Raw genomic sequence first — 27,344 nt, forward strand, 5'->3', positions numbered from 1 at the left:
ATGGTGTTGCCTAGTTGGTCAGGAATGTCTGCAAGAAACACCCAGGCTCAGAGAGCAAGAAGGACCCCCCAGTTGTCTTACTTCTCCTCCTCCCCCCCACTTCCACTCCACACACACCCCGCTCCTTCCTAGCATTGATGGTGTTACCTAGTGGGGTCATGAAACAAGAAAGAAAACAACCAAGTTCAGGGAGCTCTGTGTGTGTGTGTCCGTGTGTGTAGCGAAAGCGAGTGCCTATGTATGTATATTTGTGTACATATATATGTATATGGGTATATATGCACGTGCTTGTATTTTGAGAGAATTTCTAACGTATGCCAGTATGTCCACAGAAAAAAAGGGACAATCCAAGTGATATCTTGCCCCCTCAGAGGGAGAGGTAATTAAAAAAAAAAAAAAAAAAACTGCAGGAATGATCAAATTAATGTTGGCAATTAAAGAGAAGGAAGAATCAGAGTATTATAAAATATGGGGAAGTTTTTATCACTGGATAGTAAAATCAGTGTAGACAAAAATAAACAGAAAATTGAATAATTTTGAAAAGAATGCAGAATTAGAGGGGAGGAGTTGAATTAAAAGGCAATTGAAAGGTAAAGGTAAGATAAAATAGATTTAAAATGATGTAATTGTTAATATGATGAGACAAGGTTTGTACCCAGATGACACACTGTAGTAATATTAATGATGTAAGGAGTGGTTATGGGAAAATAAAATTAAAAAAAAAGAAAAAAAAGGTGATTTTTATCTCTCTCCTTTTCCTGACAGCTCTGTCCGTTCAGTCGTCCGGCCCTGATTCCTGGAACAAGCCCATTGGCACCTTTATCGCTAACGAGCCCGGCTCTGCGGAGGTCAGTGGGCCATTCTCTCATGCCAAGGAGAGTTGAGGACTTGTGGGGTCTTTGCTAAGCTGATCCCAGCCGATCAGAGCAGAGTCTTGGAAGCTTCATGCTTTGCTGACTCAAAAATCGCCTTCCCCTTTTTCGCAGCAGCCTCACCCGTCGTCTCGACGCTTAACCCAAATCAGAAATCGGAGACTTTGCTTAGTCCTTGACTTAAAAACCACAATTGTGCCCCAAATTCCTGTTGCTAAACAAAGACGGTCGTTCAGTGAGCTTTGTCCTGTTTTATGACCTTTCCCACCAGAGTTGCCGTTGTTAAGTTAGTCACACGGTCATTAAACAAATCTGCCTTTCCCCCCATTGACTTTGTGGTCGCAAATGGGGAGGGTTACGTGATCCCGGGACGCTGCGGCCGTCATAAACATGAATCAGTTGCTGAGCATCCAGGTTTTGATCACCTGACTACGGGATGCTGCAGCGGTCATAAGTATGAAAAAGGTCATGGTTGCTTCTTTCAGTGCCATTGTAACTTTGAACGGTCACTAAATGAACTGTTATTAGTTGAGGACAACCCGTAGAATTGAATTTGATGGGAAAGAGAGTTATTTTAAGAGCCACGCTGGCGCAGTGGTTAGAGCGCAGTACTGCAGGCTACTTCTGCTGACTGCCGGCTGCCTGCAGTTTGGCAATCCGATTCTCACCAGGGTCAAGGTTGACTCATCCTTCCGTCCTTCCGAGGTGGGTAAAATGAGAGCCTAGATTATTGATAGGGGCAATTAGGCTGACTCTGTAAACCGCTGAGAGAGGGCTGTGAAGCGTTATATAAATCTAAGTGCTAGTGTTATTACTGTTTTAAATTTCAATTTAAATATTTTAATGTTAAACAATTTAAAATTTGTTGCGCGTTAAATTTATCCTATTAAGGCAAATGCAACTTAATGGTATGCGGTGGCTCAGTGGCTGCGCTTATCGATCAGCGGTTTGGCGGTTCGAATCCCTAGTGCTGCATCAAGGAGTGAGCTCCCGTTACTTGTCCCAGCTTCTGCCAACCTAGCAGTTGGAGAGCACGTAAAAAATGCAAGTAGGAAAATTGGAACCACCTTTGGTGGGAAGGGAACAGCGACAGAGGCAACGCCTCAGGGAGAGTCATGCCGGCCACATGACCACGCAGACGTCTTCGGACAGCGCTGGCTCTTCGGCTTTGAAACGGAGATGAGCACCATCGCCCCCTAGACGCCCCCAGGAACGACTGGCACATTTGTGCGAGGGGAACTTTTACCTTTAACTTAATGCTGCTTTAACTCCCCTGGCCTCCCTCTTTCTCGCAGGGGTTCAAAGGCAGCCAGGGAGACAGCGGCATCGATCTGAGCGCAGAGTCGCGGGAATCTTCGGCCAGCTCTTCCCAGCGCAGTTCTCCGTACGGCACTCTCAAACCGGAGGAGCTGAGTGGAGGTGGGCTGGCTGAGGCCAAGGGAGAGGGGCCGAAAGAGCCGGCTTTGAAGCAGTTGGATAAAAAGGTGAGTCGTGTTTCTAATCCTGTGGCTCTCACTGATGGAGGGAGGGAACAGAAGGAAGGCTTCGGTCTTCGGTTCCCCTCGTCCCCCCCCCCCCCCCAGTTAAGACTACTTGGTGGGTGGAATATTGGTAAGCTTTATCTGAATCCAATGGTTTAAAAGCCGGGCTGTTCTTTGAGCATCCAAAAGGCGATTTAAAATTTTTTTGGGGGCGGACGGAAGGTGAGGATGGAAGCAGAGGTAGAGGTGGTGTGGAGGGATAAACCTTTTCATCCGGGATCCTGCTTTGGCCTTTTGGCTGTCTTAACAATGAAGCAAAAAAAAAAAAATACATTCCTTTATCCTTTATTTCCTTTTATTTCTGCCTCTATTCCCTTTCTTCTTTTCTCATTCCTCCCTTCCCTCCTCCCTCCCGGCCCCCTTTATCCCTGCTTCTCTTCCCTTTTCTCCTTCCTTCCCTCCCTCCCTCCCTCCTTTATCCCTGCTTCTCTTCCCTGATTTTCTCTTTCCTTCTTTTCTCCTCTCTCCCTCCCTTCCCTCCCCCTCCCTTCTTTCTCCTATCCCTGCTTCTCTTCCCTTCTTTTCTCCTTCCCTCCCCCTTTATCTTCCTTTCCTTTCTTTTCCCATCCGTCTCTTTCCCTTTTCACATTTTTTTCACTCTTCTTTTTCCTCTCTTCCTTCCTTTTTCTCTTTCTCCCACTCTCTTCCTTGTTTTCCCTCTTTTCCCTTCCCTCCTCTTCCTCCTCCTCCTCTTTTCCCTCCCTCCCTCCATCTCAGCCTCTCTGTCCTCTTGCCCAGGATCCGGATCAAACCCTGACCCCCACCAAGGACCACAAACCGGGGCCCATCGGCAACGAGCGCTCCTTGAAAAACCGAAAAGGCTCGGAAGGGACCGAGCGCCTGGAGGGCAACATCGCCCCCTCCAACGGAGTGGAGATTCACGTCGATTCGGTTCTCCCCGTCCCGCCCATCGAATTCGGAGTGAACCCTAAAGTGAGGACGGTTCGCGCTTTCCTTCTTTCTTTCCTTCGGCATCTCTCTCCGTCTCCCCCCCCCCTTCTTCCGCAAAGAAGGCCCTGGGTCCACGAGTTGAAGGGGGCAGTTCCCTTCTTCGTGGTTTCATTGGGGATCCAGCCCCTTCCCCAATTCTACTTCCCTCGCTAAGAAGTAAGTGGCCGGGTAGAGGAGCAACATATCAAAGGCACACTTGCTCCACACAACTCTCCCTCTAGGACGGGGGTCCGCAACCTGCGGCTCCAGAGCCACGTGTGGCTCTTTGGGCCCTCTGCTGTGGTTCCCTGTTGGGTGATCCCACCACTGGCCGGTCCTGCCTTTCCCTCCAAGTCACAGAGAGAGGGGGGGGAGAGGGAGATAGAGGGGGGGGGAAGATATACAGAGAGAGATACAGAGAGAGGGGACAGAGAGGGGAGGAGAGAGAGATACAGATACAGAGAGGGAAAGGGGGAGATAGAGAGGGAAAGAGAGAGATACAGAGAGAGCGGAGGAAAGAGAGACATAGACAGAAAGAGGGTGGGGAGGGGGAGAGAGAAAAAGAGAGAGAGATGTCCAAAGGGTTTTGTGGCTTCCGGTGTTTTTTAACAACCGGTTCTCTGCCCTAATCACCGGCTGGGTAGGTGTCGCTATGGGTCATTTGACTGGGTGGGAGAGAGTGATGTCGAGTTGGCCACACCCACCCAGATTTGTGGCTCCCGGTGTTTTCTTTTCCGTGGGAAACGGGTCCAAGTGGCTCTTTGAGTGTTTAAGGTTGCAGACCTCCTGCTCCAGGAGGGTTAACCAAGATTGCTTTCCAGTAAACCCAGTTGCAACGTGTAGGATTGATTGATAAAAGAGACCAATTTCTTGCAGGATTCAGACTTCAGTCTGCCCCCTGGCTCCTCACCTGGGACCCCAGCCAACCCGGTGGCGAAATTACAGAACGTGCTAGCCAGCAACGTAAGAATATTTTGTGGTTGTTTTCTGCTTCTCTTCGTCTTCTCTTCTTCCTCCTTTTCCTTTTCCTTCTCTTCTTTCATTTTCCTCTCTTCCTTCTTTCATTTTCTCTTCCATCATCTTTTACTGCTTCCTTTTCCTTTCCCATCTTCCACTACGCCTCCTCTCTCCCCGTCTCCCTTTTTCTTCTCCATCATCTCCTTTCCGTTTTCCTCTTCTCTCCCCCTTCTTTCTTCAGCTTCCCCTCCTCTTTTTTTCCTCTTTTTTCCTTCTCCATTTCCTCCTCCTTCCTCCTTTCCTCCAACTTTTTTCTTCTTTCAGGTTCCTCTCTTTCCCCTCCTTCGTCATTTGCTCCTCCCCTTCGTTATTTCTCCCTTCTCACTTGCTCTTGTTTTATTCTTCATCTGCTCTTTTATTCCCCCCTTTTCCAGCTTCTGCTTCTCTACTTCTTCCTCCACCTTCCTCTTTTCCTCCATCTTTTTCTTCTTTCATGTTCCTCTTTTTTTCCTCCTCCGTTATTTTCTTCTCCTCTTTGTCATTTCCCCCTTCTCACTTGCTCTATGTTTTCTTCTTCATCTGCTCTTGTTTTATTCCTCTCCCCTTTTCCAGCCCCTCGTTCTCTGCTTCCTCCTCCTCCTCCTTTTGTAAATCGGGTGGAGATCTTCCCCGTCGTTTGGGGAAAATTACACTTAAAATGTGATTTGCCCGTGCTTGTGTCTGTGTTGATGTGTGTCCTGCTCCACAATCTCCTTAAGAAATGATCTCCCAACCTGCTCCTTTACTGCTCACTCTTAATGCCTTGTCCAATCCTTCGCTTGACTGTATGTTAGGTTTCCACCAAAATGCTGCTGTCGGTTAACCGAGGTTCTTTTTCTTTCCACGAATTTTACAGAACTCTGCAAACCCAGCAAGGTTTAACTATATCCCATCTATGTTTCAACAGTCTGGATTAACCCAGTCCCTCCCTGTTATTCGAAGAGATCACCAACTTCCCCGTTGCATCAGCTTAAACATATCTTACCCTACAGCAGATCTCAGCCTTAAAGTAAGTTTTTTGGCGGATGGGTAATTCACAAAAAGGCACATCTTTGACGGACAGGTATCACTGCCAATGTATGGGCCACTGTCAACCTCCCTCTCTGAGGAAGATGGGCAGTTAAGAAATTATGAGCTGCAAATAAATAAAATTAAAAACATTCATTTGTCATCCTCAGGGTAACCTTAATCAGGGTAACCAGATAAAGGCAGTCCGCAGCTTACGACCACGATTGAGCAAAAAATGTCTGTTGCAGAGCGAAATATATGTCCTTTCTGACTTTCTTGACCCGTCCTTTGGATGCTGTGTTGCTAATTCCTGTCCCCCTGTCCTCTTGCAGATGGAGTCAGCCCGAAAGGCATGGGAAAACTCTCCCAGCCTTCCCGAACAGAGCTCTCCCGGAGGCGTCAGCTCTGGCATTCAGCCTACATCCAGCATTGGGGCTTCCAGTGGGGTCAGCTACAGCACCTTTGGTGGTGTTTCTGTCCCCCCGATGCCTGTGGCCTCTGTGGCACCATCTGCTTCAATTCCAGGTGTGTCATCCGTTTTTTTAAGACTCGTGTAGGAAGTGGGAAGAACTCAGGACATACCCTGCAAACTGTTGCTCTGCCTAGAAATCGAAAATGAATCAGTCCTGGCTTATGGCTTGTCCAGTTAGTCTTTTGCTGCTACTTAACTTCTATTTTATTGTAGGCTACATGAACAGAATTGTTAGAAATTCTGTTTAGAGATAGCACCACACAGTCACCATGTGGTTTACTGTTCAACTATTTAACTGTAACAGGAAGCAGGAAATTCTACTTAGAACAAAAGAGCATAGAGTATGTACCCTTTATCCAAACTTGTAAATACTGCCATCTACTGGATGAATGCTACTGTAGTTGTTGTATAGAAATATATTCCAACAATGAATTCCAACAAGAATTTTGCAAGTCTGGAAGTATAATTCTCCCACCTTCACCTTTATTGCCTGAGAAACTAGGAGGGGGGTCTGTTCCGAGCCTCTTGTCCTTCCCGCCCACCCCCCACTCTCCAGCTGCAGGTTATGTACCTAGAATAGTGCCTTTGGGCACTATACCACGATGATTTCCACCTAGCATAACAGAAGTGGTCATGCAAGCTACATTGAAAGCTTCCTGTTGTAGTCTCTGTGATGTTTCCAATGGATCCTACTGAACCCCTAACTGTGCAATCAGTCAACGGGTGTTTGAAGAGATTCTACGGCTGAGAGACTCCTGGTTCTGCTGCCTTATTCAGAGTGGGGAGGGGCCTTCGCATCTCTAAGTGGAAGAAAGACCAAGAGAGACATTAGCCTATGGACAAAATTAACCTCTAGCTTCTTTCCCCACCCATTCTAGGTAACCACATCACACCCCTGTATTTAGACGGACATGTGTTTGCTAGCCAGCCGCGACTTGTCCCCCCGACAATACCTCAGCAACAAGGCTACCAACAGGCAAGTCACTGTTTTGTGTGTGTGTGAGAGAGAGAGAGAGAATATGTCCTGTGTAAAGAACTGCACCAGTCAACTTTGGGTTCTGTTTTGAGACATTTTTCAACTTTACTGCAATATTGACTCAAAAATTTAAAGGAATCTTGAATTCTAGGACGTATGTTAAAGTTTGCGGGGAAAGGGACCTTTAAGCCTGTGGCCTTTTGATAGTCTCTAAATGTGGACTTCAGCACCCAGAATCCCTCAACCAGGATGGCCACATCTGGGGATTTTGGGAGTTGAAAGGCCTCTTCTGTGTATACATGGATTTCCATGCCCAGAATTCCTCAACTGGTGTAGACACAGCTGAGGATCCTGGGTCAAAGTCCTTTGATCTAAAGTTGGCCTTGATGATGGGACTTTCCTATTTCAATTCCATCCTTGATGTTTTCTTTCCTCCTTTTAGGCAGCTGCTGCTCAGCAGATTCCACTCTCCCTCCACACTTCATTGCAGGCCCAGGCTCAGCTCGGATTGAGGGGCGGCCTCCCCGTTTCACAGTCCCAGGAGATCTATAGTTCCATCCCTCCCTTCAGGTAACAGGATGAGTCCTTCTCAAGTGGCCTAGCACCACCCGTGAAATCACCATTCCCATTCTCCTCCAGCCTTCTTCGCCTTCTCCTCCTCCACCTCTTTTTCAAATGGAGCAATACGTTTGAAAAAGCCATTTTAAAATATAAGAAAAGCCTTGTTGTTGTTCTTCTTCCTCTATCATCATCATCATCATCATCATCATCATCTTCTTCTTCTTCTTCTTCTTCTTCTTCTTCTTCTTCTTCTTCTTCTTCTATCATCATCTTTATCCTCCTCTTTCCCCTCTATTATCATCTCCTCCTCCTCCTTGTCTCCTGCTGCTCTTCAGCCTTTGACATGATGCTTTCCTCTCCTCAAGGTCTCAGGTCTACATGCACCCCAGCTTATCCCAGCCCAGCACCATGGTCTTGACAGGAGGCACAGCGTTGAAGGCGCCCTACTCCGCCTTTCCAGGGATGCAGCCATTGGAGATGGTGAAGACACAGTCGGGCTCCCCTTACCAGCCTGTAAATGGCAGCCAAGCTCTCGTTTACGAGGGTCAGATCAACCAGGCGTCCCAAATGATGGACTCACAGCTTCAGCAGGTCTGGATGGGCCCCTGGCTGTGGCTGTTTTCCTTGGGGCTTCGATTTAAGCAGTGGTTGGGCAAGGTGTGGAGTAGCACAGTTGTAGCAACTAGTACAGTACTACTCAGCAAATTTGAGATTGTGGACGTCAACTCCCAGAATTCCCCAGTCAGCCTGCTCTAAGATGGGTGGGCTTCGACTCCCAGAATTCCTTTTTTGGACAGTAGGTTGACCCCCCCCCCCCTCTTCATTTTGGCTAATTTTCCTGTTCAGTTTGTCTTTTTTAAAAATTACGGAAAACCCCCCAATTGCTATCCTTCAAGTGACTCCTCCTTGCTTATCTACCCACAGTTGACAATGTCCATTCCGGGCTCCCAGCTTCCGATGGCCCGTTACGGATCTGGCCAGCAGCCCCTCCTGCTCTCCCAGTCCATGCACCTTCCCCAAGGCCAGAACCTGCCCGTTGGTGCCCCACGCAGGATCCTCTCGCCCAACTCCCAACCCTCCTCTGCGGCCCTGGTTACAAACAGGGAGGTAAGTAGTGACTCTTCCTTGTGGGTGGGTGGGTGGGGGGCACTTCTGTGTGAGTGGACACCTTTAAAAAAACTTTTATTTAAAAAAAAAAAGATTTTGAGCCACAAAAAACAAAAAAAACCCAAATGTCTCTAACTTTCCCTTTCCTGCAAGGTCAAATAATTTAGCTGAACAGTGACAGAGTTGGAAGGGACCTTGGGGGTCATCTAGTCCAACCTCTGTACTAGCTGTTTTTTTCCTTCCCCTCATTGTTTATTTTAAACAAAGTTTTTAATTTATTTTTGTTACATATTCTAACTTTTTTTATGAACAAAGTGTTGTCCTGGTTCCCCCCCCCTTTTTTTTTTACATCTTCTATTATGGATATTACATTTACATCATATTTCCATTTTACATTTCAGTCATCTTATTTTTATTCCATATTCTCCCGCTTAATTTAATTTTTTTCTTAATATAGAAACAATATCCTTTTGCCTCTCAAAGTTAATCCATCATTTAACAAATCATTTCCATCTATTATTCTGTTTTACTATTAATAATACATATCCTCAAGTTTAATTTTATATAGTAAACATTTCATTTAATTAGCAAAAAGGATTTACTAGTAGAATAGAATGAACTTAGTAAATAAAGCCAACTGTATGTATTCAGTACAATTTCTGGGATATGGATTAAAGTCCCTCCCCTCATTTTTGCCTTCTAGCCTTCTCACATGGAAATCAAAGGATTCTCCTTTACAGACACTAAACAGAACATTGTGCCTGGGGGACCCATTCCGTCTTCTCATACTTACAGGTGAAAAATGTTGGATTTATTTGACTGGGAATGAAGACGGCGGGTTTCCTGGTTGCCCCATTCTCTCCCCCAAGCTGGCTAGTTCCTCTCTGTGGGGTCCTTGGCGCTCTCTGAGCCTGGTGGTTTCCTTGAGACATTTCATGACCCAACTAGGTAACATCATCAGTGCTACAGTAACATCAGTAGCACTGATTACTGTCAACTCGTAAAGCATTCATGGTCTGCTCTCGAGTTGCCATGGACAAGAGGGGGGGAGAACTGATGGAGCAACTCAGCAGCCACATTCAGAAGCACATTCCATGCATACCTTTCTCAAGGCTGTATTTCAGATTACCAGAGCAGATCGGAGAATGTGATTTATGACACACCCTGGGAGGAGCGAGGAAGCAGGGTCATAGTTGGGCCGTAAATCAGAGCTGACTTCACTCCTGTATCTGCTGACATGTTGCTCCTAATAAATAACTGGATTTCTTTTGAAACTTGGCTCAAGGCTCATGAGTTAATTAGGGCATCCCTTTGAACCCTGGCAGTTATCTAGTTGGGTCATGAAACATCTGTCCAAAAAACCCCCAACAAGCTCAGATCTATCTATCTATCTATCGATCTATACACACACACACACACACACACACACACACACACACACACACACACACACAGCAGAGCAGCATCCATGAATAGCTGGGTGTTATCTTGAGAACTTTATTTAAATTATCTTGTGAAGTAAATACATGGATAATTGAGGATTATTGGAGAGATTTGTTGCTTTCATGCCAAGCTGGTGCTATGGAATCCATTCTTGACTTTGAATGTTGTTGTTGTTAGTTGCAAAGTTGTGTCCGACCCATCGCGACCCCATGGACCACGTTCCTCCAGGCCTTCCTGTCCTCTCCCATCCTCTGGAGTCCATTGGAGCTCAGGCCGGCTGCTTCGGTGACTCCATCCAGCCACCTCCTTCTCTGCTATCCCCTTCTTCTTCTTCTTCTGCCCTCCATCGTTCCCAGCATGAGGCTCTTCTCCAGGGAGTCCTTCTTCCTTCTCATTAGGTGGCCAAAGTATTTTAGTTTCTTCTTCGGGATCCAGCCTTCTGAAGAGCAGCCAGGGTTGATCTCCTCTAGGACTGACCGGTTGGATGGCCTTGCAGTCCAAGGGACTCAATGCAGGATAGCTCATAGCTTCGTTGAGCTACGGAAGCCCCTTTGCCATGACAAAGCAGTAATCCATGAATTTGTGAATGATGGTTTATGTTGCGTTGTTTCTTATCTTCCACCACCATATCCTTCCCCTTGTCCCAGGCCCAGTTCTGCCAGCCCTAATGGGAAGTCCTCCGGATCGGCCGTCGGCATGAGCTCTGTACAAAGGCATTACATTCAACAGGTAAAGTTGGACATGCGTCCTAAGTGGCGGTTACACCAGCTCCCTTCTCAAGAACCGAGCTTGCAATATCAAAGCTGACTTTCCCCATCAGGAGAAGTGAGATGACAACCATAGGAGAAGGCCTCCTGGGGGATTCAGGGACGCAGGGTCCAGGACTTAATCTGTCCTTCTCTGTCAACCCCTTGGAGAACTTTGCAGCTCTACGAAGGATTGTGGAGAGGGCCTTAGGGAAGGAAGGGATTCCCTTGGAGAAGGAAGGAATGGAAAGGGAAATAGAGGAATGGCAACTCAGTTCTGGGAAGAGGGAGAACAGGAGAAGGAAACTCAAGATGATCTTCCCCTGATTGTGTCTTTCCTACTCCTCTCTCCCTCACTTCCTTCCCTTTCTCTTCTCTTTGTTCTCCCTTCTTTACTTACCTGTTCCTTTTTCCTTCCCTTTCTCTTCTCCTTCCTCTCCTCCATACTCTTCCTTCTTTCCTTCCCCTTCTTATTCTTCTTATTCTCCCTTCCTCCTCCTCCTCCTCCTCCTCCTTTGACTGACAGGCAAAACAGCGAGTGGATGAGAACAAAGGACTGGGAGCCGTGAAACTTCAGGATGCTCCTTCCGCTGGTCAGATGAAGCCAGTCCGTACGGGCGCCATCAAGCCTCAAGCTGTCAAAGTGGAGGAGAGCAAGGCCTAAGCTCCCCCCCCCCCTTTCCCTGAAGGTTGCCCACCAGTCCTCCCACTCAAGAGAATGAGAGAGAGAGAGAGAGAGAGATGGAGGGGGGGGGGCTTCATAACCCACATCCTTCTCCTAGATAGCCTCCCGGGGGGGGGAGGGAGGGAGGGAGGGAGGGAGACTGGATGCTCCCAGATGCTTTAAGCCGAGATGTTTTCTTGTAGCGCCATGGCTTTTTCCCTGTCCTTTCCTTTTCGTCCTTGGCCTGCTTGTTTTTTTAAAAGAACAATGACGACGGCTCCATCACAATTCAGCAGCATCCAAAGTCCTCTTTTGAATTTGTGGGTTCTGGAGTGGCTACAGCCATTTTTCCTTTCTTTGTTTTCTCCACCTGCAAGTAGCAGAAAATATTAAGGAGTTAAGCTTTTCCCGTGGCATAGTGGAAATGCTAAATTATCTGTTGTTCACCTCCTGTGTTTTGCTTTTCTTTCCTTTTTCCTTTTCTTTCCTTTTTCCTTTCCTTCCTCCCTTTCCCCCCTCCTCCTCTGCTGTCCTCCCTTTTCCCCCTCCTCCTCCTCCTCCCTAACTTCCTCCTCCATCCTCTAAGCCCTTCAGGGTTTTTTATCTCCAAGCCCCAGGGACTCTGTATCCTTCACTGGTTGCTGAACTTCCCATGTTCTGTTAGACCCCACCCCCCACCCCCACCCCGGTCCGAGTCAATCGGAAGCAACTTCTTCCTGCTTCCGATTGACTCACCTGGAAAGGAAACATTTGCCAAATCCTCCAATCATTTGTGTTTGGATGGATTTCCTCCTTGGGTAGATAATTCCTCCATCCAGCTTGGATCTCCGCTCTGTACCTGAAGGTCCTTTCCAACCATACGTTCTCCCTCCTCCTCCCCTTTTGCAGTAAAGCTTTAGAAATCAACCAAGACAGAACAGCTATTTCCCCATTGCACCATTCCCAAATCTCCAACGTGTGGAAGTCATTTTGAGATCTTCCCAAATTTTCCCCACTCTCCCCAAACCATGTGTTCACGGCCATTTTTTATGCAATTGATTTTCGTGGAGCATGGGAAGGTAAGCTTCTCCAGTGTTCAGCTAAATCAGCTGTTTTTCTGGAGAAGTCATTTTTCAATCTGGAAGAGATGTGTGAACTTCAACTCCCATAGTACTTTTCTCCCATTTTCCAGCATAAATTCTGGGAGTTGAAGTCAGCACCTCTTAAAGCAGGCTGGCTGTGGAATTCTGGGAGTTGAAATCCACACATTTTAACATTGTTGTGTTTGAAAAAACATTTGACTTCCAGGCATACGCTGATTTGATCGTGGTTTTCCTTCTTCCCATTTTCCTTCCACTCTCTCCTGCACCCTCCTCTGTTCATCCTTACTCTGTATTCCTTCCTTTGCTTTAGCTGATTCTGTTTTTTTTTTTCTTTGTAAGCTCTCTCTCACCCCTTCCATCCTATTTCGCATCCAGCAGTCCGTCTGTAGAAACGGAGTAAAAAGTATCTATTGTTAAACAAACCAGGGCAGGTAAAAATAGAGGGTTTTTTTTAAAAAAAAAATCCCTGCAAAGATCATTTAAAAAAAATAAAAAAAAAATAAACAACTTTAACATGCAGGTTTTAACATGACATTTTTCTTCTCTCCCCTTCCAAACCCGATAGCGAAAAATGACATGCATGATCATTGTTTGAAAACTAGATGAGTAGGGGAGTTTTGCATATGGGTGGTGTTGTTTTTTAAGAGGTGGAAAAAATGCAGGAGTCATCTGTAATCTTCCAAATGTCGTCCTGGTAGACAGGTTTGGCCACAACCCTCTTTTAAGTGGCTGAGAGTCCAAGCAATTCTTTTAAAAAAATATATATATATATATATATATATATATATATATATATATATATATGTATGTATGTATGTATGTATGTATGTATGTATGTATGTATGTATGTATGTATGTATGTATGTATGTATGTAGCCTGCTGCTTTAGCTAAGGGGGTTTGGCAGTTCCAAAGAAGAACACATTCTGGAAGAAAAAAAAAAAAAAAAAAACACAATGCAAAAATTCAGAAGCAGACAGGTTTGGACTGGCTTGCTGTCCAAAACAGGCGATTTTGAATTTCAAATTCTGGTAGCCGTCAAAATGGCCTTTTTAGTATTTGTAATTCGGCGAGAGCTTTTTCAGTAACCTGGGCATTGTCAGCGTGCGTTTGAGATCCCAACTATCTCCAGAGGTTTAAAAATTTAGGGGCTTTTCAATAAAATAGAGGGACGCGGTGGATCAGTGGCTAAGATGCAGAGCTTGTCAAGCCGAAAGGTTGGCAGTTCGCCGGTTCGAATCCCTAGCACTGCATAACAGAGTGACTTCTCCCAGCTTCTGCCAACTGAGCAGTTCGGAAGCACATAAAAAATGCAAGTAGAAAAAATAGGAACCACCTTTGGTGGGAAGGTCACAGCATACTGTATACCTTCAGCATCTAGTCATGCCAGCCACAATGACCACGCAGATGTCTTCAGACAGCACTGGCTTTTCAGCTTTGAAACGTATGAGCACCGCCCCCTAGTGTCGGGAACAAGTAGCACTTAGGAGCCAGGGGAACCTTTAACTTCAATAAAATAAAGAATATTGCTGGGGAGAGGGGACATTTTTTAAATTAAAAAAAAAAGTGATTTAAATTTGGCATGGCACAGAACTCTACTGCTTGTAGTCATTTGGAGTTTAGTAATTCTTCGATATTTGCCTTTGGATGTCTGCCAAAATTTTCCTGCATTTTGAACCTTGGTTTTACTCCCTGTAATTCCCCAACCCTCTCTCTTTTTCTTTTTTTTTGCTTCCTTCTATGCTTCCACTTGAAAAAATGTTGAAAGGTGCAGAATTGCTCACACAAAACACCTTGAAAAACATTTGGATTTGTCCTGGCCAAGCTCCGTGCAAAAATTAAACAAATTGCGATCGTGGCATAATTGCTTTGCTTTTCCTTTTAATTTTTCCCTCCCTCTGTGCAAAGATTTAGCAAATTGCAATCCTGTTCTTTTAGTGGCGTAACTACTTTGTGCCCGGGGTGAGTTCTTATTTTTATATTTTTTTCTTTGTCTGGCCGAATTTTTTGGCTGTTTGTCTTTCAATTTGCAAGGCAGCTAGATTGATTGTTAGATGCAAAAGAGCATCATAAACCTGGTGGGAATATAAACAACTCTTAGCATAGAGATTATCAAGGGATTCCTTCGATCTGCCTTTCAGCTGTTTTCTTCCACTCCAGCAAAAATTTAAAACAAAACACTAGAATTTATTTATACATATTTGATGTTGTAGGTAACAAGAATTAAATACTTTTCTGATCTATTTATATAATGTCTGGATTTATTCTACGCAGGTCAGGGCGAGAAAGAGTCCGTAGATTTTTTCTATTTTATCAAAACTCGCTTTCAATTTTAAAGCTTTTTAATTGTAGCCGTTTACATTTTGGCTCAATCTTCTCGCTTTATTTTTGTCTGCTGGAACCCCAAACTCGGCGGCTCGCAATATTGTGATGTCCTTGAAAGAAAACTAAGCCCACCACTGTTTCCTTCACTACAAATTCAACAACAATTTTGGGCGTGTTTTGGGGAAGGACCACATATGAATCTTGAGAGAATCCAAAATATTTCTGGATGCAGCCACTGTGATTTTGGCGTCCGACTGACGTGCCGGTGAGAAAAAGAGGGGAACGATTCTGCACAATTTTCTCCTGCATAAACGCGAAAGGTTGGATATTGGCAAGGACGGTGTTTTGTTTTTTTCTTCCTCCTTCCACCAAAAGGAAAGGAGATTGGATCGCTTCCCAAGAGTGCGCCTGTCAAATTTCAGCTCTGCACTTGATATTCGGAGGGGAAAAAGATCAGAACAAAAGAACAGTCCGTTTATAAACCGGAAACAAATTAATAAGCGCTTCTTTTGATCATTATTTTTTTTAAAGCACCGGTTTTCAGCTGCAGTTGTGTTTTTGTTCAGCTACAGATGTCTGTAAATAGAATTTTAATTCTGTATCTCATCACTTCCTCTCTTGCATTTCGAGGCTGGCTTAATTATTTTTCTTTCCCCTGTAAAAACTCTGAAAATTGTTCCTTAAACTGAAGGTGTGAAAGAGAGAAAAAGGGGGAGACTAAAGTTTTAAAAATAAACTAAGACGTATTTGTAGGTCATAGTTAAGGCAAAAAAGTCCCTCCATATTCCTGGCTCCTCTTATTTTTTTCAGAGAATTATAGATGGAAAAGACCCATCAGCTTAAAAGTTTATTGTCAGCCACGAGATCTTTCTTGCATGCCATTTTAATTACTCCCCCTCCCCTCTTCCTTTTTTGTCCTTTAGCCTTCGGTGTGATGCAGAAATTCTCCTTCCATGTCACATTCAAAATATGGCAGGCAGATTTAATTTTAATTAGCCTTCATCCGATCGGAAGCCGATTCAAAGCGCTTGGCTTTAATTTGTCCTGTGGCTTTTAATGAGCATTTTTCGCCAGAGATGTCGAACTGAAAATTGTGGGTTATCGTAAGCGCTAACACAACGCTCGGACGTCGACACAAGGCTGAACTGCTTAAATTCCGTCGAGGATGATCAAAAGAAGCTGAATAAGATGTTCATAGCAAAATTTTATTCTCTCGTCCTGTATAAATCACATTCTTCTTTTTTATTTTATTTTAAAGATGGTATCGTACCTGTTCATGTTTTAATCTTGCAAACCTGTACAGTAAAACTTTTATTTTTGTTCTTTTGTTTTGTTGGGGGGGGTGTGCTTCTGTGTTTTGTCTTCTCACGTAGAGCAGATATTTTTGAAAGGGCAAATGGTGAAATACATTAGCAGACGCGCAAAAACATTTAAAAATCTTTCGGAGAACTGCCAAAGCTGGTAAGAAGAGAGTTCTCGTTTGCCCTTTTATGGGGGTTGTTTTCCTTTTAGGGGTTTTTGTTTGTTTTTGTTTGATTTATTCCCCCCCCCCCCAGTTGTATTGTTTCACTTTTCAAATATGTGATCGTATTAGATCTTTCCATACGAAAGATTATCCTTATTTAAATAAATAAAAAAATAAAGAAATAAAAGAGAGACCATTTCGTGTTGTGCTTGATTGTCCACTTTTGCAGAGGCAGGAGGGAAGAATGTGGCTTGAAGAGACACAGGTGCAAAATGCCATTTTTGTTGGGAAAAAAGTCACACACAAGATCATGTTGTATAGCTAAAAGTCTGTCGAGATTCTCAGTAATCCAAGCAACTGGACTTTGTTGTTTTTGTCTCCTGAAAAAAGCACTTTCGGGACAACCATAACCTGGATGACAGAGAATCTCTACAGACTTTTAGCTACGTATATATATTTTGGGACGAACACTTTTGCATGGTGCTGGAGCAGGAATTGATTTCCAGAGGGGAAAATTGCAGACTCCAGGAACCAGGAGCATCACTGAGGTGACCCTGAGGATGCAGATAAACCTCCAAGCGCTTCAACAACCCTCTAAAAAGGATGCACACCACGCCAGCTGTCTGCAAGGAATATAAATCCTTCCATTCCCCACCATCCAGTCGGAACCGAAGGAAGCTTCTCAGATGAGAAGAAGTGAAACGTCTTCAAAAGAAAAACAAAGTCCAGTTGCCTCCCGAAAAAGCACCTTTGGGGCATCTATTCAACCGGCCCTCTTAAATTCAGCAATTTGCATTCTGTTTATCCTGTTGCCATACAAGGAACGCAATCAGCATAGCGCAAAGCCAGATTTCACTATGGCGAATGCGATACCTGCAGAAGAGAAAAAAAAAATAATTTTAAAAGAAATTTAACGAGGACCACTTTTATTAGGTGGTCATTTGCTCCGCTGTAAATAACGGCATAAATTGGGTAACGGAAATGGATTTGCAGTGGGAGAACTGTAAAACTAGGAATTCTGGGGACTGTAGTCGCCCAGGAAACTGCGGGGGCGAGAGCCCACGGGCTCCTCTATGGTTTCTTGTTCCTATGGCAACTGTCCGGGTCCACGATGTCACCTCCGGTTCTGCCTTACGGTAGAGAAGTAGAGCGGACTACATGTTCGCCTCCTTTCCCCCCCCCTTTATCATTGGTATATCCCATATCCGCCGCTTGAACACAGGAACGAAGGCGGGCGCATTCTTGGAAAAGGGAGGAGGGCGGGGAGAAATTAAGGCGATTGAACCAAGCAAGGGAACCAGAAGCATAAGGGATCGGGTAAGTTTCTCGAAATAATCGTAAAGAAAGTGAAATCAAACCTCCGGGAATTATTATCGATAAGATTTATAGACAAAAAATTTTTCCAGGCGTGCATAGCCAACCTAGTTACTCTGTATCTGTATCCACGTATCAAGGACCCAGGAAAGGCAGATGTTGTGGTTGGATGGGGTTAAAGGCATTGCATATCTTTCTAATTTGTTATCTTCTCCAGTTTTCTCTCTTCTGCTGTCTCCCAGATACTGCCACTCTCCCCTGTTATTATTCTTACAGCTTGTCACTCAACCAGCCAAATATTTAGATTGCATTTGGCATTTTGGTCCACCTATCCCTGTAGGGTTAAACTGGGCTCCTTGTTCCCCTCTGCACTTGGTTATTTCATTGCAGGCTTTTCATGGCCGTACTAGGTTACATCACCAATGCTAGTGAGTGTGGTGCTTGCTCTCTTGTATATATTACAGTACTGCTTGCCTTGCAGGTGTGGTTTTCTCCTTGGTAATTCCTCAAGGAGAGACTTGGCAGCAGTGGCTCTTGGCCGGAGGGGATCCACGTAGGCGAATGGGCCACAAACTACCTGCCTTTCTTCCTGATGGAGAAGAACCTCTTTCTTTACCATTACCTGCCGGCTGTCACTTTCCAAATTCCTCTGATCCCCGTTGTTCTGCAGCACTCCAGCGACTTCCTTTGCAGGTAGGACAGCCGGTGTCGTGGCCCTCCAGTGTAGCCGGTGGCAGACTCAGACAAAGGCAGAGAGGGGGCCGAGGCCACCCGGCAGCGATCAGGTGCCTTCAAAGTCAGACAGCACTGAGGCGGAAGGACAGACACTGGAGACAGTTTTAATGGTGGACAGGACCACATGGCTTGAGTCCTGAACAGAAAAGGTGATCACACGCTTCAATGTTGTTGGAGAAAAAGAGAAGGGAAGAAAAGCCGAGTCCCTGGTTTTATGCCCTCTCCGGCCTTTGATCTTGAGCTTGCATTCTGATTGGTCGTCAGACTCCCATGGGTCCATGCAGGGGGAATCCTCTAGGCTGCATTTTGAATCCAGGTTTGGTTGAGTTCTCAGATGCCTTGAGTTGGGTAAAGGGCCAATATTATCATGCCTTAATCCCATCACTCTGGAGCTGAAGGGGAAAACTCTTTATTATGTAAAGTGGAGTAGCTCAGGCTTTAATGGCTCATTGACAAAGGGGGATGGGCAGGAAGCTGCAGGGAGCTATTCTGTCTTTTAAAACATGTTTCTTCCTTTTCACATCCAGATATTCACATATTCTGCCTTTTCAATATTTCCTAGGATATTTCATTTTTTTCTGGGAGAGGGCTGGGTGATAACTTCCTACAGGGGTCAGTACTTTTCCTCTTCTGGGTGCAAAAAGCTTGATTTGTAAAAAACAGCAAGAAATACAATACGCAACAGATCCGCACAATTTCTGCTAGTAGAACAAGAAATTTCAACAGCCACAACCCAACGGAAGAGGTTTATCAGTTCGAGGAATTCCAGAGCAGTTTTCCTTTTGCAGGTGAGTTTACAGACAACATCGCCGTCTCGTGGCGAAAGAAGGAACAGCAGCCCTTAAATTTTTTATCTTTCAAGAAGAGCAGGGAATCATTTCGTAGGGCGAAAGGGGATATCGCAGGCTTTTTTTTTGTTTTGTTTTGTTTAAATCGTTGTAATATTTTTATCACTTCAACGTTAGATGTATGTAGATTCATTTGCATAAATTAGCATTATAGGATTCCGGTGGTTGGTTTAGGTGCCACGATCGAAACAGCTGATAAGGAGCGCAATCCTAGGTAGGGAATTATTTTTGGGTGGTCCAAAAATGTTTTGGCTGCAAAGCCCCCAAAAGGTTGATTTTTAAAAAGAGCAAGAATTACAATACGTAACACATCCGTGCTATTTCTGCTAATAGAAGAAGAAAATGCAAAAGCCATAACGAAACGGAAGAGTTTTATTGGTTTTGAGAATTGTAGAGCAGTTTGCCTATGGCAGATGAGTTTACACACAACATCACCATCTTGTGGCGAAAGAAGGAACAGCAGCTCTTAAAATTTTTATCTTTCAACAAGAGCAGGGAATCATTTCGTGGGGCGAAAAGGGATATTGCAGGCGCTGTTTTGTTTAAATCATTGTAATATTTTTATCACTTCAACGTTAGATGTATGTAGATTCATTTGCATAAATTAGCATTATAGGATTCCTGTTCTTGCTTTAGTTACCACGATGGAAACAGCTGATAAGGAGCGCAATTCTACGTAGGGAATCATTTTTTGGGCTCCAAAAACGTTTTGCCTCCAAAGCCACCCTTTTTGTGACCACGGGGTGAGGAGTTTTCTTCCTGTGAGTGATGAAAGCTTGATTTTTTTTAAAAAAGAGCAAGAAATGTAATGCTTAAGCATGAAATCTCCCCCCCCCCCCACCATGAAGTCCCATGATGGGTTATTTCAATTTGGGCTCCAAAAAATTTTGGCCTCCAAAGTCCCTGAAAGCTTCATTTTTAAAAAGAGAAAGAATTGCAACGCGTAACACATCGATGTTTTGTCTGCAAAGCCCCCAAAAGGTTGATTTTTAAAAATAGCAAGAAATACAAAACGTAACACATCTACATGATTTCTGCTAATAGAAGAAGAAATTTCAAAAGCCATAATGCAACGGAAGAGCTTTAGCGGTTTGGAGAATTCCAAAGCAGTTTGCCTATTGCAGGTGAGTTTATAGAGTTTATTATTCATGCTTTTGTTGAAGTTATCATAGTCCTTTCTAACTTGGTTGAAGGCTTTCGAAACAGGATTCTTCAAGGGCCAGGGGTCAAGGGTCAGGAGTCAAGGGTCAGGGTCAAGGGTCAGGAGTCAAGGGTCATGAGTCAAGGGTCAGGGTCAAGGTCAGGAGTCATGGGAAGGGTCAGGATCAATGATCAGAAGTCATGTGAATGGACGCCATTTGAAAACAATTGCTACTTAGTTGTTGGTTGCAAAGTCGTGTCTCCATGGACAACATTCCTCCAGGGCTTCCTGTCCTCTACCATCCCCTGGAGTCCATTTAAGCTCACACCGACTGCTTTGGTGATTTCATCCAGTCACCTCATTCTCTGTCAGCCCCTTCTTCTTTTGCCTTCCGTCCTTCCCAGCATGAGGCTCTTCTCCAGTGAGTCCTTCTTCTTATTAGGTGGCCAAAGGATTTGAGTTTCCTCTTCAGGATCTGGCCTTCTAAAGAGCAGTCAGGGACGATCTCCTCTAGGATTGACCGGTTGGATGGCCTTGCAGTTCAAGGGACTCGCAGGAGTCTTATGCAGCACCAGAGTTCAAAGGCCTCCATTCTTTGGTGCTCAGCCTTTCTGACGGTCCAACTTTCACAGCCATCCATTGCAACTTGGAAAACCATAGCTTTGACATAACACACTTTTGTTGGCAGGGTGATGTCTCTGCTTCGTAGTATGCTGTCTAGATTTGCCATAGCTTTCCTCCCCAGGAGCGTCTTTTAATTTCTTGGCTGCAGTCCCTATCTGTGGTGATCTTGGAGTCCAGGAAAATAAAATCTGTCACTATCCCCATTTCTTCCCCATCTATTTGCCAGAAATTGAGAGGGCCGGATGCCACGATCTTAGTTTTCTTAATGTTGAGTTTCAAGCTAACGTTTGCACTCTCCTCCTTCACCCGCATCAAGAGGCTCTTTAGTTCAATCTCTCCCTACTATTCCTACTAACAAGATTCAAACATTTGCTGTCCTTTGGTTTGATCTTGGGGTGGAATATCCTCGACTTATAACAGTTACGGGACTGGGAAAAGGGACTTCATGACCGTTTTTCACAGTTATGACCATTGTAGCTTCTCCCAGAATCACTTGATCAAAATTCAGACATTTGGCGGCCGGTTCATATTTATGATGGTTGCGGCCAGGGTCACAAGTAAAGTCAATAGAGAATAGATTCATTTAACAACTGTGTGACTAACTTCACCAACAGCAGCAATTCACTTAACAACCTTGCCAAGAAAGGTGGTAAAATGAGACAAAACTCACTTAAAAACTGTCTCGCTTAGCAACAGAAATGTTGGGTTTTGAGGGGTTCTTGGCGCTCTCTGAGCTTGCTTGTTTTCTTGCAGAGGTTTCATTACCCAAACTAGGTAACATCATCAGTGATGATGACAATGATCCGTAGCACGAATGATGTTACCTAGTTTGCTTACGAAACGTCTGCAAGAAAACAAGCAAGCTCAGAGAGCACCAAAGACAACTCATTTCAACCCTGAGCTGCAAATATTCTCCTTTATTTTGGGTTCTATTGTGGTCGTAAGTCGAGCAGTACCAGTAGTCCAGATTCCCAAGAGGGAGGGGATGTATTCCAGAGGACTAAGAGACAGCAAAGTTTAGAGGTTCGGGTAAGCGGAAGAGGGTTAAGATGGCTCTTCCTTAAAAGTTCTTAGAATCTCTCTTTAACTATGTGTGTAGTTTGCTTTAACTTGGCAAGATTTCTGTCTTTGGGTGAGGAATAATAAAGAACACTCTCCAGAAGAGCCTCAGTGTATCTTTCTTGGTTTTTGCAGCTTTACAGAATTACATAATACAGTCATAAAAAGTACAACACCTGCACCCAGGAGAGGTAAAGGTTGCCCCGCACATGCGTGCTAGGGGGCAGTGCTCATCTGTTTCTAAGCCGAGGACCCAGCGCTATCTGAAGACGTCACCATGTGGCCGGCATGAGTCAACGCCAAAGGTGCATGGAACACTGTTACCTTTCCAGCAAAGTGGTCCCTATTTTTCTACTTGCTTTTTTACGTGCTTTTGAACCGCTAGGTTGATAGAAGCTGGGACAAGTAACAGGAGCTCACTCATTACGCGGCACTAGGGATTTAAACTGCCGAACTGCCAACCTTTCTGATTGACAAGCTCAGCGTCTTAGCCACTGAGCCACCGCGTCCCTTTGGTGTAGCAATTAGGGTTATCAGTCTAGAAACCAGGGACAGAGTTCTAGTCCAGCATTAGGTATGAAAGTCAACCGGGTGACTTTGGGCCGATCACCAGGAGACAGTGAGTTCTAGTGCCACCTTAGGCATGAAAGCAGACATAGGGGACTTTGGATCAGCCCCCCTCACAGGGTTGTTTTGTGGTAAACATAGGAGAAAAGTATTATGTACGATTGCCACCTTGACATAAAGTAATAAAGGTGGGATTATTTTTTAAAATAAATATTAGTATGAAAACTTGCAAAGAGAAATAATTGCCGCTTAACAGAGTTTCAAAACACCCGAATGCTGGAGTTTTGGGTTTATGTCTGGAAAGTCTTTTTTTCACCGCTTGGAAAGAGTCAAAAGCAGGCGATATGACCAACATCTCCCTGGAAACCTGGACAGTTAGCTAGGGAATTATTTGCCATCTAACCATTTGAACTGGGATGAGGCAGCTTCACATCACTAAGGAGGTGTCCTTTCCAGCAGGTCTCGATGGGAAACATTATGAGGGGTCCACTACCGTGGCAGTCACAATGAGGGCAGGCACTCATGTTTCTAGTTTCTATGCAACTGCATCATGTTACGATTGGTATGTAGAAGAACTATATAAATAGGCCTGAAAAGTTGGACCGTGGGTCTGGCTCGTCCCTGCAATGTGCTCACAGCGGACACATGGTAATAAAACATGCATTTACTCATAGGAGAATGCCTGCACCTGCCTCCTTACAACTTGTTGAAAGGTGGCTTAGAGAGTGCTTCACATTTGATTTGCCCAGGTCATCAATCTGAAATGGGTTAAGAGCAAGATCAATCAGAACAGAGATGAAAGGGACCCCGGAGGTCTTCTAGTCCAACCCCTTGCTCAAATACAGTTTGAGACAAGGGGCTGTCGGGTGAAGGGTTCCATAGGTGGGGGCGAAGCCTAGAGGAGACAAGGCACTGCGCACTCACAGACACGTGCACAAACCACCTGCCTGTCTCCAATCGCCCTCACATGGGCGGCAGAGGCCTAGCGCACCATTTCCATTGCAACTTCGAGCGGTCCCACCAACGTGGCTCGCTCGTGCCTTTACCGCCTCGGCACTTGCGGACCGCCCACCTCGGCTGTCGATTGGCTGCTTTGTAAATCCCCTCCCTCGGATTGGCTGATTGACTTCTACCCCCCCTCCGAAGGGGAGGGGGGCAGTTTAGAAAGTGAGTGCGCTGCAGAAGCAGGAGCATCTGCCGCCGCGTCTCTCGGAGAAACGAAAGATTATCGAAATAAAAGCAGAAAGTCCACTTTTCCTCTTCTTGAGAGGAAGAACAAAAAAGACAACTCCAAACTCCAGATTCATGGTACACAATCCTGACCTGGGTTACCAAGACTTTCGAAAGAGACGCTGCAGTGCCGTAGCCTCTTGCGTCCTGAGGAAAGTCTAGCGGAGGCTTAGAGGTGGTGTTGGAAGGGGCGCTAAGGAATAGCCTATTCTCGGGTAGTAAGGATAGCACCTGTGGTAATTTCAGTTCTTAAAAGTTAGTTTTTAGGAGTAAAAATACTCTAAACTACGCTTAGGAGCAAAACGCCAGAAATGGCTGAGGCAATATCTCTGCATCTTATTGCTGGCCGCTGCTTTGGGAAATGGGGGGGGGGGGGCGGCGGCTATGAGTTATTGGAAAGGGACACACATAACCTACGCAACCATGCAACTCCGGAGTCGCTTGCCAGCCTGCGATGGAATATAGAGAGGCAGCGCTGGCTCAAATACTTCGCGGACCTGCAAGAAGGAATGCATTAAAGGCTTAACAGCAACCCCCCCCCCCCCAATTAATGCACGCCTGGTTATAAATGCAACACTGTAAAATAGGGGTGGATGAAGAAGAGGCGGGAAAGAGTTGGTGGCTCTTTGCAAGGCTGAGGAAAGGAAGCGCGGGGCTGCTAGCTAGAAAGGGGCGAGTCGAGGCGGGCACTTTGCTTTCATTGAGTTTTGCCCCCCTCGGCTTCTCTCTCCAGCCCCTCCAAATCGCGTGGCTCTTTCCCCCCTCCTGCAAAAAGCCCAGATCTCTCCGGTGCTCGCTTATTCTTGCAGTTTCCTTGTCCTCGTAAAAAAATAATGTGTGTGCGATTTAAAAGGCAGGCAGGCAGGCAGGCAGGCAGGCAGGCGCGAGCGCGCACACACACACGTACCCCTTCCTTTTCCCTCCCAGTTTCCGAAGCGTAAAGTTCCAAACACGGAAAGAAAACAAGAGCGCGCGCGTTTGTGTGTGTGTGTGTGTGTGTGTGAGAGAGAGAGAGAGAGAGAGAGAGAGACAGAGAGAGAGATGGAGAGAGACAGAGAGAGACACACAAAGAAAGAGAGAGAGAAGATGGGAGTGCAAAAAGGGAAGAGTATATACCCAGAATATATGACTCAGGAGGTCGGCGAGGGCAACTTCCCTCCCCCCAACCATTCCCAGCAAGCAGGAGTTAAATAGAACCGCGACTTTGTATCTCTCTTCCCTCTCCGCATCTCCCCTTTCCCGCATTGCTTATTGGGGATCGGGAGGAAGGAGTCGGTACAAAAGCCTGCAGAAAATTAAAAGGAAAAGGCGGCGGCGGGGATCTGAGAGGGAACGCAGGGAAGCTGCGCGTGGATTTCTTTTTCTTTTTAAAAAAGGGCAGCCGGTAGGTCGGTGAAATAAATTCTCCCTCCTCCCTCCAATCCCCTCACATGGGCGGCCGAGGCCTCGCGCGCCGTTTCCATTGCAACTTCGAGCGGGCGGGGAGGAGTAAAATAAAGTTCAGGACGAACAAAGCTGAGGCAGTTTTTTAGGCAGGCGCAATTAAAAAGGGCTAAACTACCGCAGGTGAATTAAGCGTTAAAATCAACTTAAAAGGCAAAATCGTTTCAGTCTCTGGAATTACACCCCCCCCCCCTCCAATAAAATGAACTTGTTGGCACTCGAGGTAGTTTTAGCAAAGGTTCAAGTTCTAACATTAGCAGAGTTGGAAGGGATCTTACAGGTCATCTAGTCCAACCCTCTGCTCAAGCAGGAGACATTACATCTGCCTCTACCTAGGGTTGAACTCACAACCTCTTGATTGTGAGGTGAAAAAGGAGCAAAGAATGTAGGACTAGCTATACTTCAAGTAACTAAAGGCAAAATTACTTCATGTCCACAAGTTGACCTTATTTTCTTGAAATAAAGTCAAAGGAGGGTAATTTTAGCCAAAGCTGAAGTTTTTAGAGTAAAATATTGATGGAACCTGGGGTAATTTCAAGCCACATCCTGTTGAAAGGACCAAACCACAAGTAAGTCAGAATTAAAAGTAACTTTTAATGGTAAAATTCCCCCAGGAGGCGACCTTGCTGTCTGGAATTAATGAATTCTTGGGACCTGAGGTGTAATTTTAATCTCAATTTCTTAAACTCCTTGTCCAAATAAAGTATTCTATTCTAAAGAACTCCAATTACTCCAGGTCCAGGAGTTGATCTCGGTCTCTCTAATAAAGTCAATTCTTGGGACCAGAGGCAATTCTAAGCCAAGGCTCAAGCCTTTAAAAAAAGCAAAACATGCAGGAGACTAGTATCTTCAATGAACTAAAGACAAAAGTTAACTAAAATTGCTTCAGGTGCAGGAATTGACCTAAGTTTCTTGCTGGAAGGTAAACTCCCAGGGCCTGAGGCAACGTTAATGATGTCTTCCTGTTCTTGGAGAGTAAGAGAAACTCCAGGGGCTGGAGGCCATGTCTTTGGGAACAGTAGAAAAACGCGGTCTGAGGTATATTCTCAAGGGCACAACATTCCAATTCATTGTATCTTGCCTTTTGCACTGATAGGGTAAAGCACATAAAAGCTCCTTTGTCAAATTGTCGAATTAGTTTTCTAGTCTTTGAGCACCAGGTGGACATTTGGTGACGTTGATTTTTTATTTATTTCAGAGGCACTCAGTGAGTAAAATCAGTCAAAACTGAAGACATCAAAGGTAAGTCATTGGTTTCATTAATTATCCACAGCTAGCCAAGAAGCCTGACAGATACTATTGGCAACATGAGGTTATTATGGCAAAAAACCATATATGTATAAAAACAGGCACAAATTGGATAAATGTATCTAAAACATATATTCCATTTTTTTTGCAATCTGTTTTTTTATTTTTAAACATAAAAAAAAACCAAGATAAAAAGATCTCATCCATTACATACAGCTTGTCGTTTGGTTACAAGTGTTTTTGCATCCATATTCTCAATTACATTTACAACCACAGATTTTTCATCTAACTAAATGCCTCACTTTCATTGTACAACATATATTCAATTACAATTAATATTTTTTTTTCAATAAACCTAATTCCCTTACATTCTTGATTGTCTGTTTAATAACAATATACCTTTATATAATCACAGATCCCGATATGAAAGTGATTTACCAACCCTTTATATTTGTATATCACTCTTTTCAATTACGTATAATCCCACCAATCAACAATCGAGTATGTTTATGTTCATTATTGTCCTTGTACATCATACTTTCAAACAAAGATGTCATTCCTTCGTTTTTCAACAAGGTATTCTAAATAGTCACTTCATATATATACCAATTTTTAATTACTTCCTTATTGAAATTATTTATCAACAATAAGATATCTTTATAATATATTCTTAGGGTTATACATTATATGACTATCTATACTCTATCAAGTATACATAAATTCATTGTTATCCTTATCCATTTTAAAACAAAAACAAAAAGTTCTAAAGTATTCAATTCATATGTGTATCATTGTTAATTATTTCACAGCATAATTTTATTATCACTTAGCTCCTTCAATTAAAACATAAGTAAAACATTTTTCATTTCCAGGTTTTTTCCCCCGAGCCACTGACAAAACAAATCCCATATCTTATAAAATTGCTCGTCTTCTTGATCTCCAATTTCA

The 27,344-nt window shown here is 44.5% G+C and overlaps 1 protein-coding gene and 1 non-coding gene across 2 annotated transcripts in view; both read left to right on the forward strand.

The window, feature by feature from the left end:
• PRRC2B (proline rich coiled-coil 2B) overlaps window positions 1-12,911 on the forward strand; it is a 42,888-nt gene extending 29,977 nt beyond the window's left edge. Inside the window, 13 exon segments of the mRNA XM_032233256.1 lie at window positions 766-848; window positions 2,168-2,356; window positions 3,152-3,346; window positions 4,220-4,306; window positions 5,247-5,348; window positions 5,680-5,872; window positions 6,698-6,795; window positions 7,238-7,365; window positions 7,722-7,947; window positions 8,281-8,463; window positions 9,167-9,258; window positions 10,554-10,635; window positions 11,179-12,911. Coding sequence (XP_032089147.1) covers window positions 766-848; window positions 2,168-2,356; window positions 3,152-3,346; window positions 4,220-4,306; window positions 5,247-5,348; window positions 5,680-5,872; window positions 6,698-6,795; window positions 7,238-7,365; window positions 7,722-7,947; window positions 8,281-8,463; window positions 9,167-9,258; window positions 10,554-10,635; window positions 11,179-11,316 — 1,796 coding nt within the window. The 3' untranslated portion in view covers window positions 11,317-12,911.
• On the forward strand, window positions 6,485-6,571 carry LOC116519726. The gene has a single exon (XR_004256676.1). It is a non-coding gene; the product is annotated as a small nucleolar RNA SNORD62 (small nucleolar RNA).
• Window positions 12,912-27,344: the final 14,433 nt, after the last annotated feature.

This window comes from Thamnophis elegans, chromosome 16 (genome assembly GCF_009769535.1).
Source record: "Thamnophis elegans isolate rThaEle1 chromosome 16, rThaEle1.pri, whole genome shotgun sequence".
In the NCBI taxonomy this organism is placed as follows: domain Eukaryota; kingdom Metazoa; phylum Chordata; class Lepidosauria; order Squamata; family Colubridae; genus Thamnophis; species Thamnophis elegans.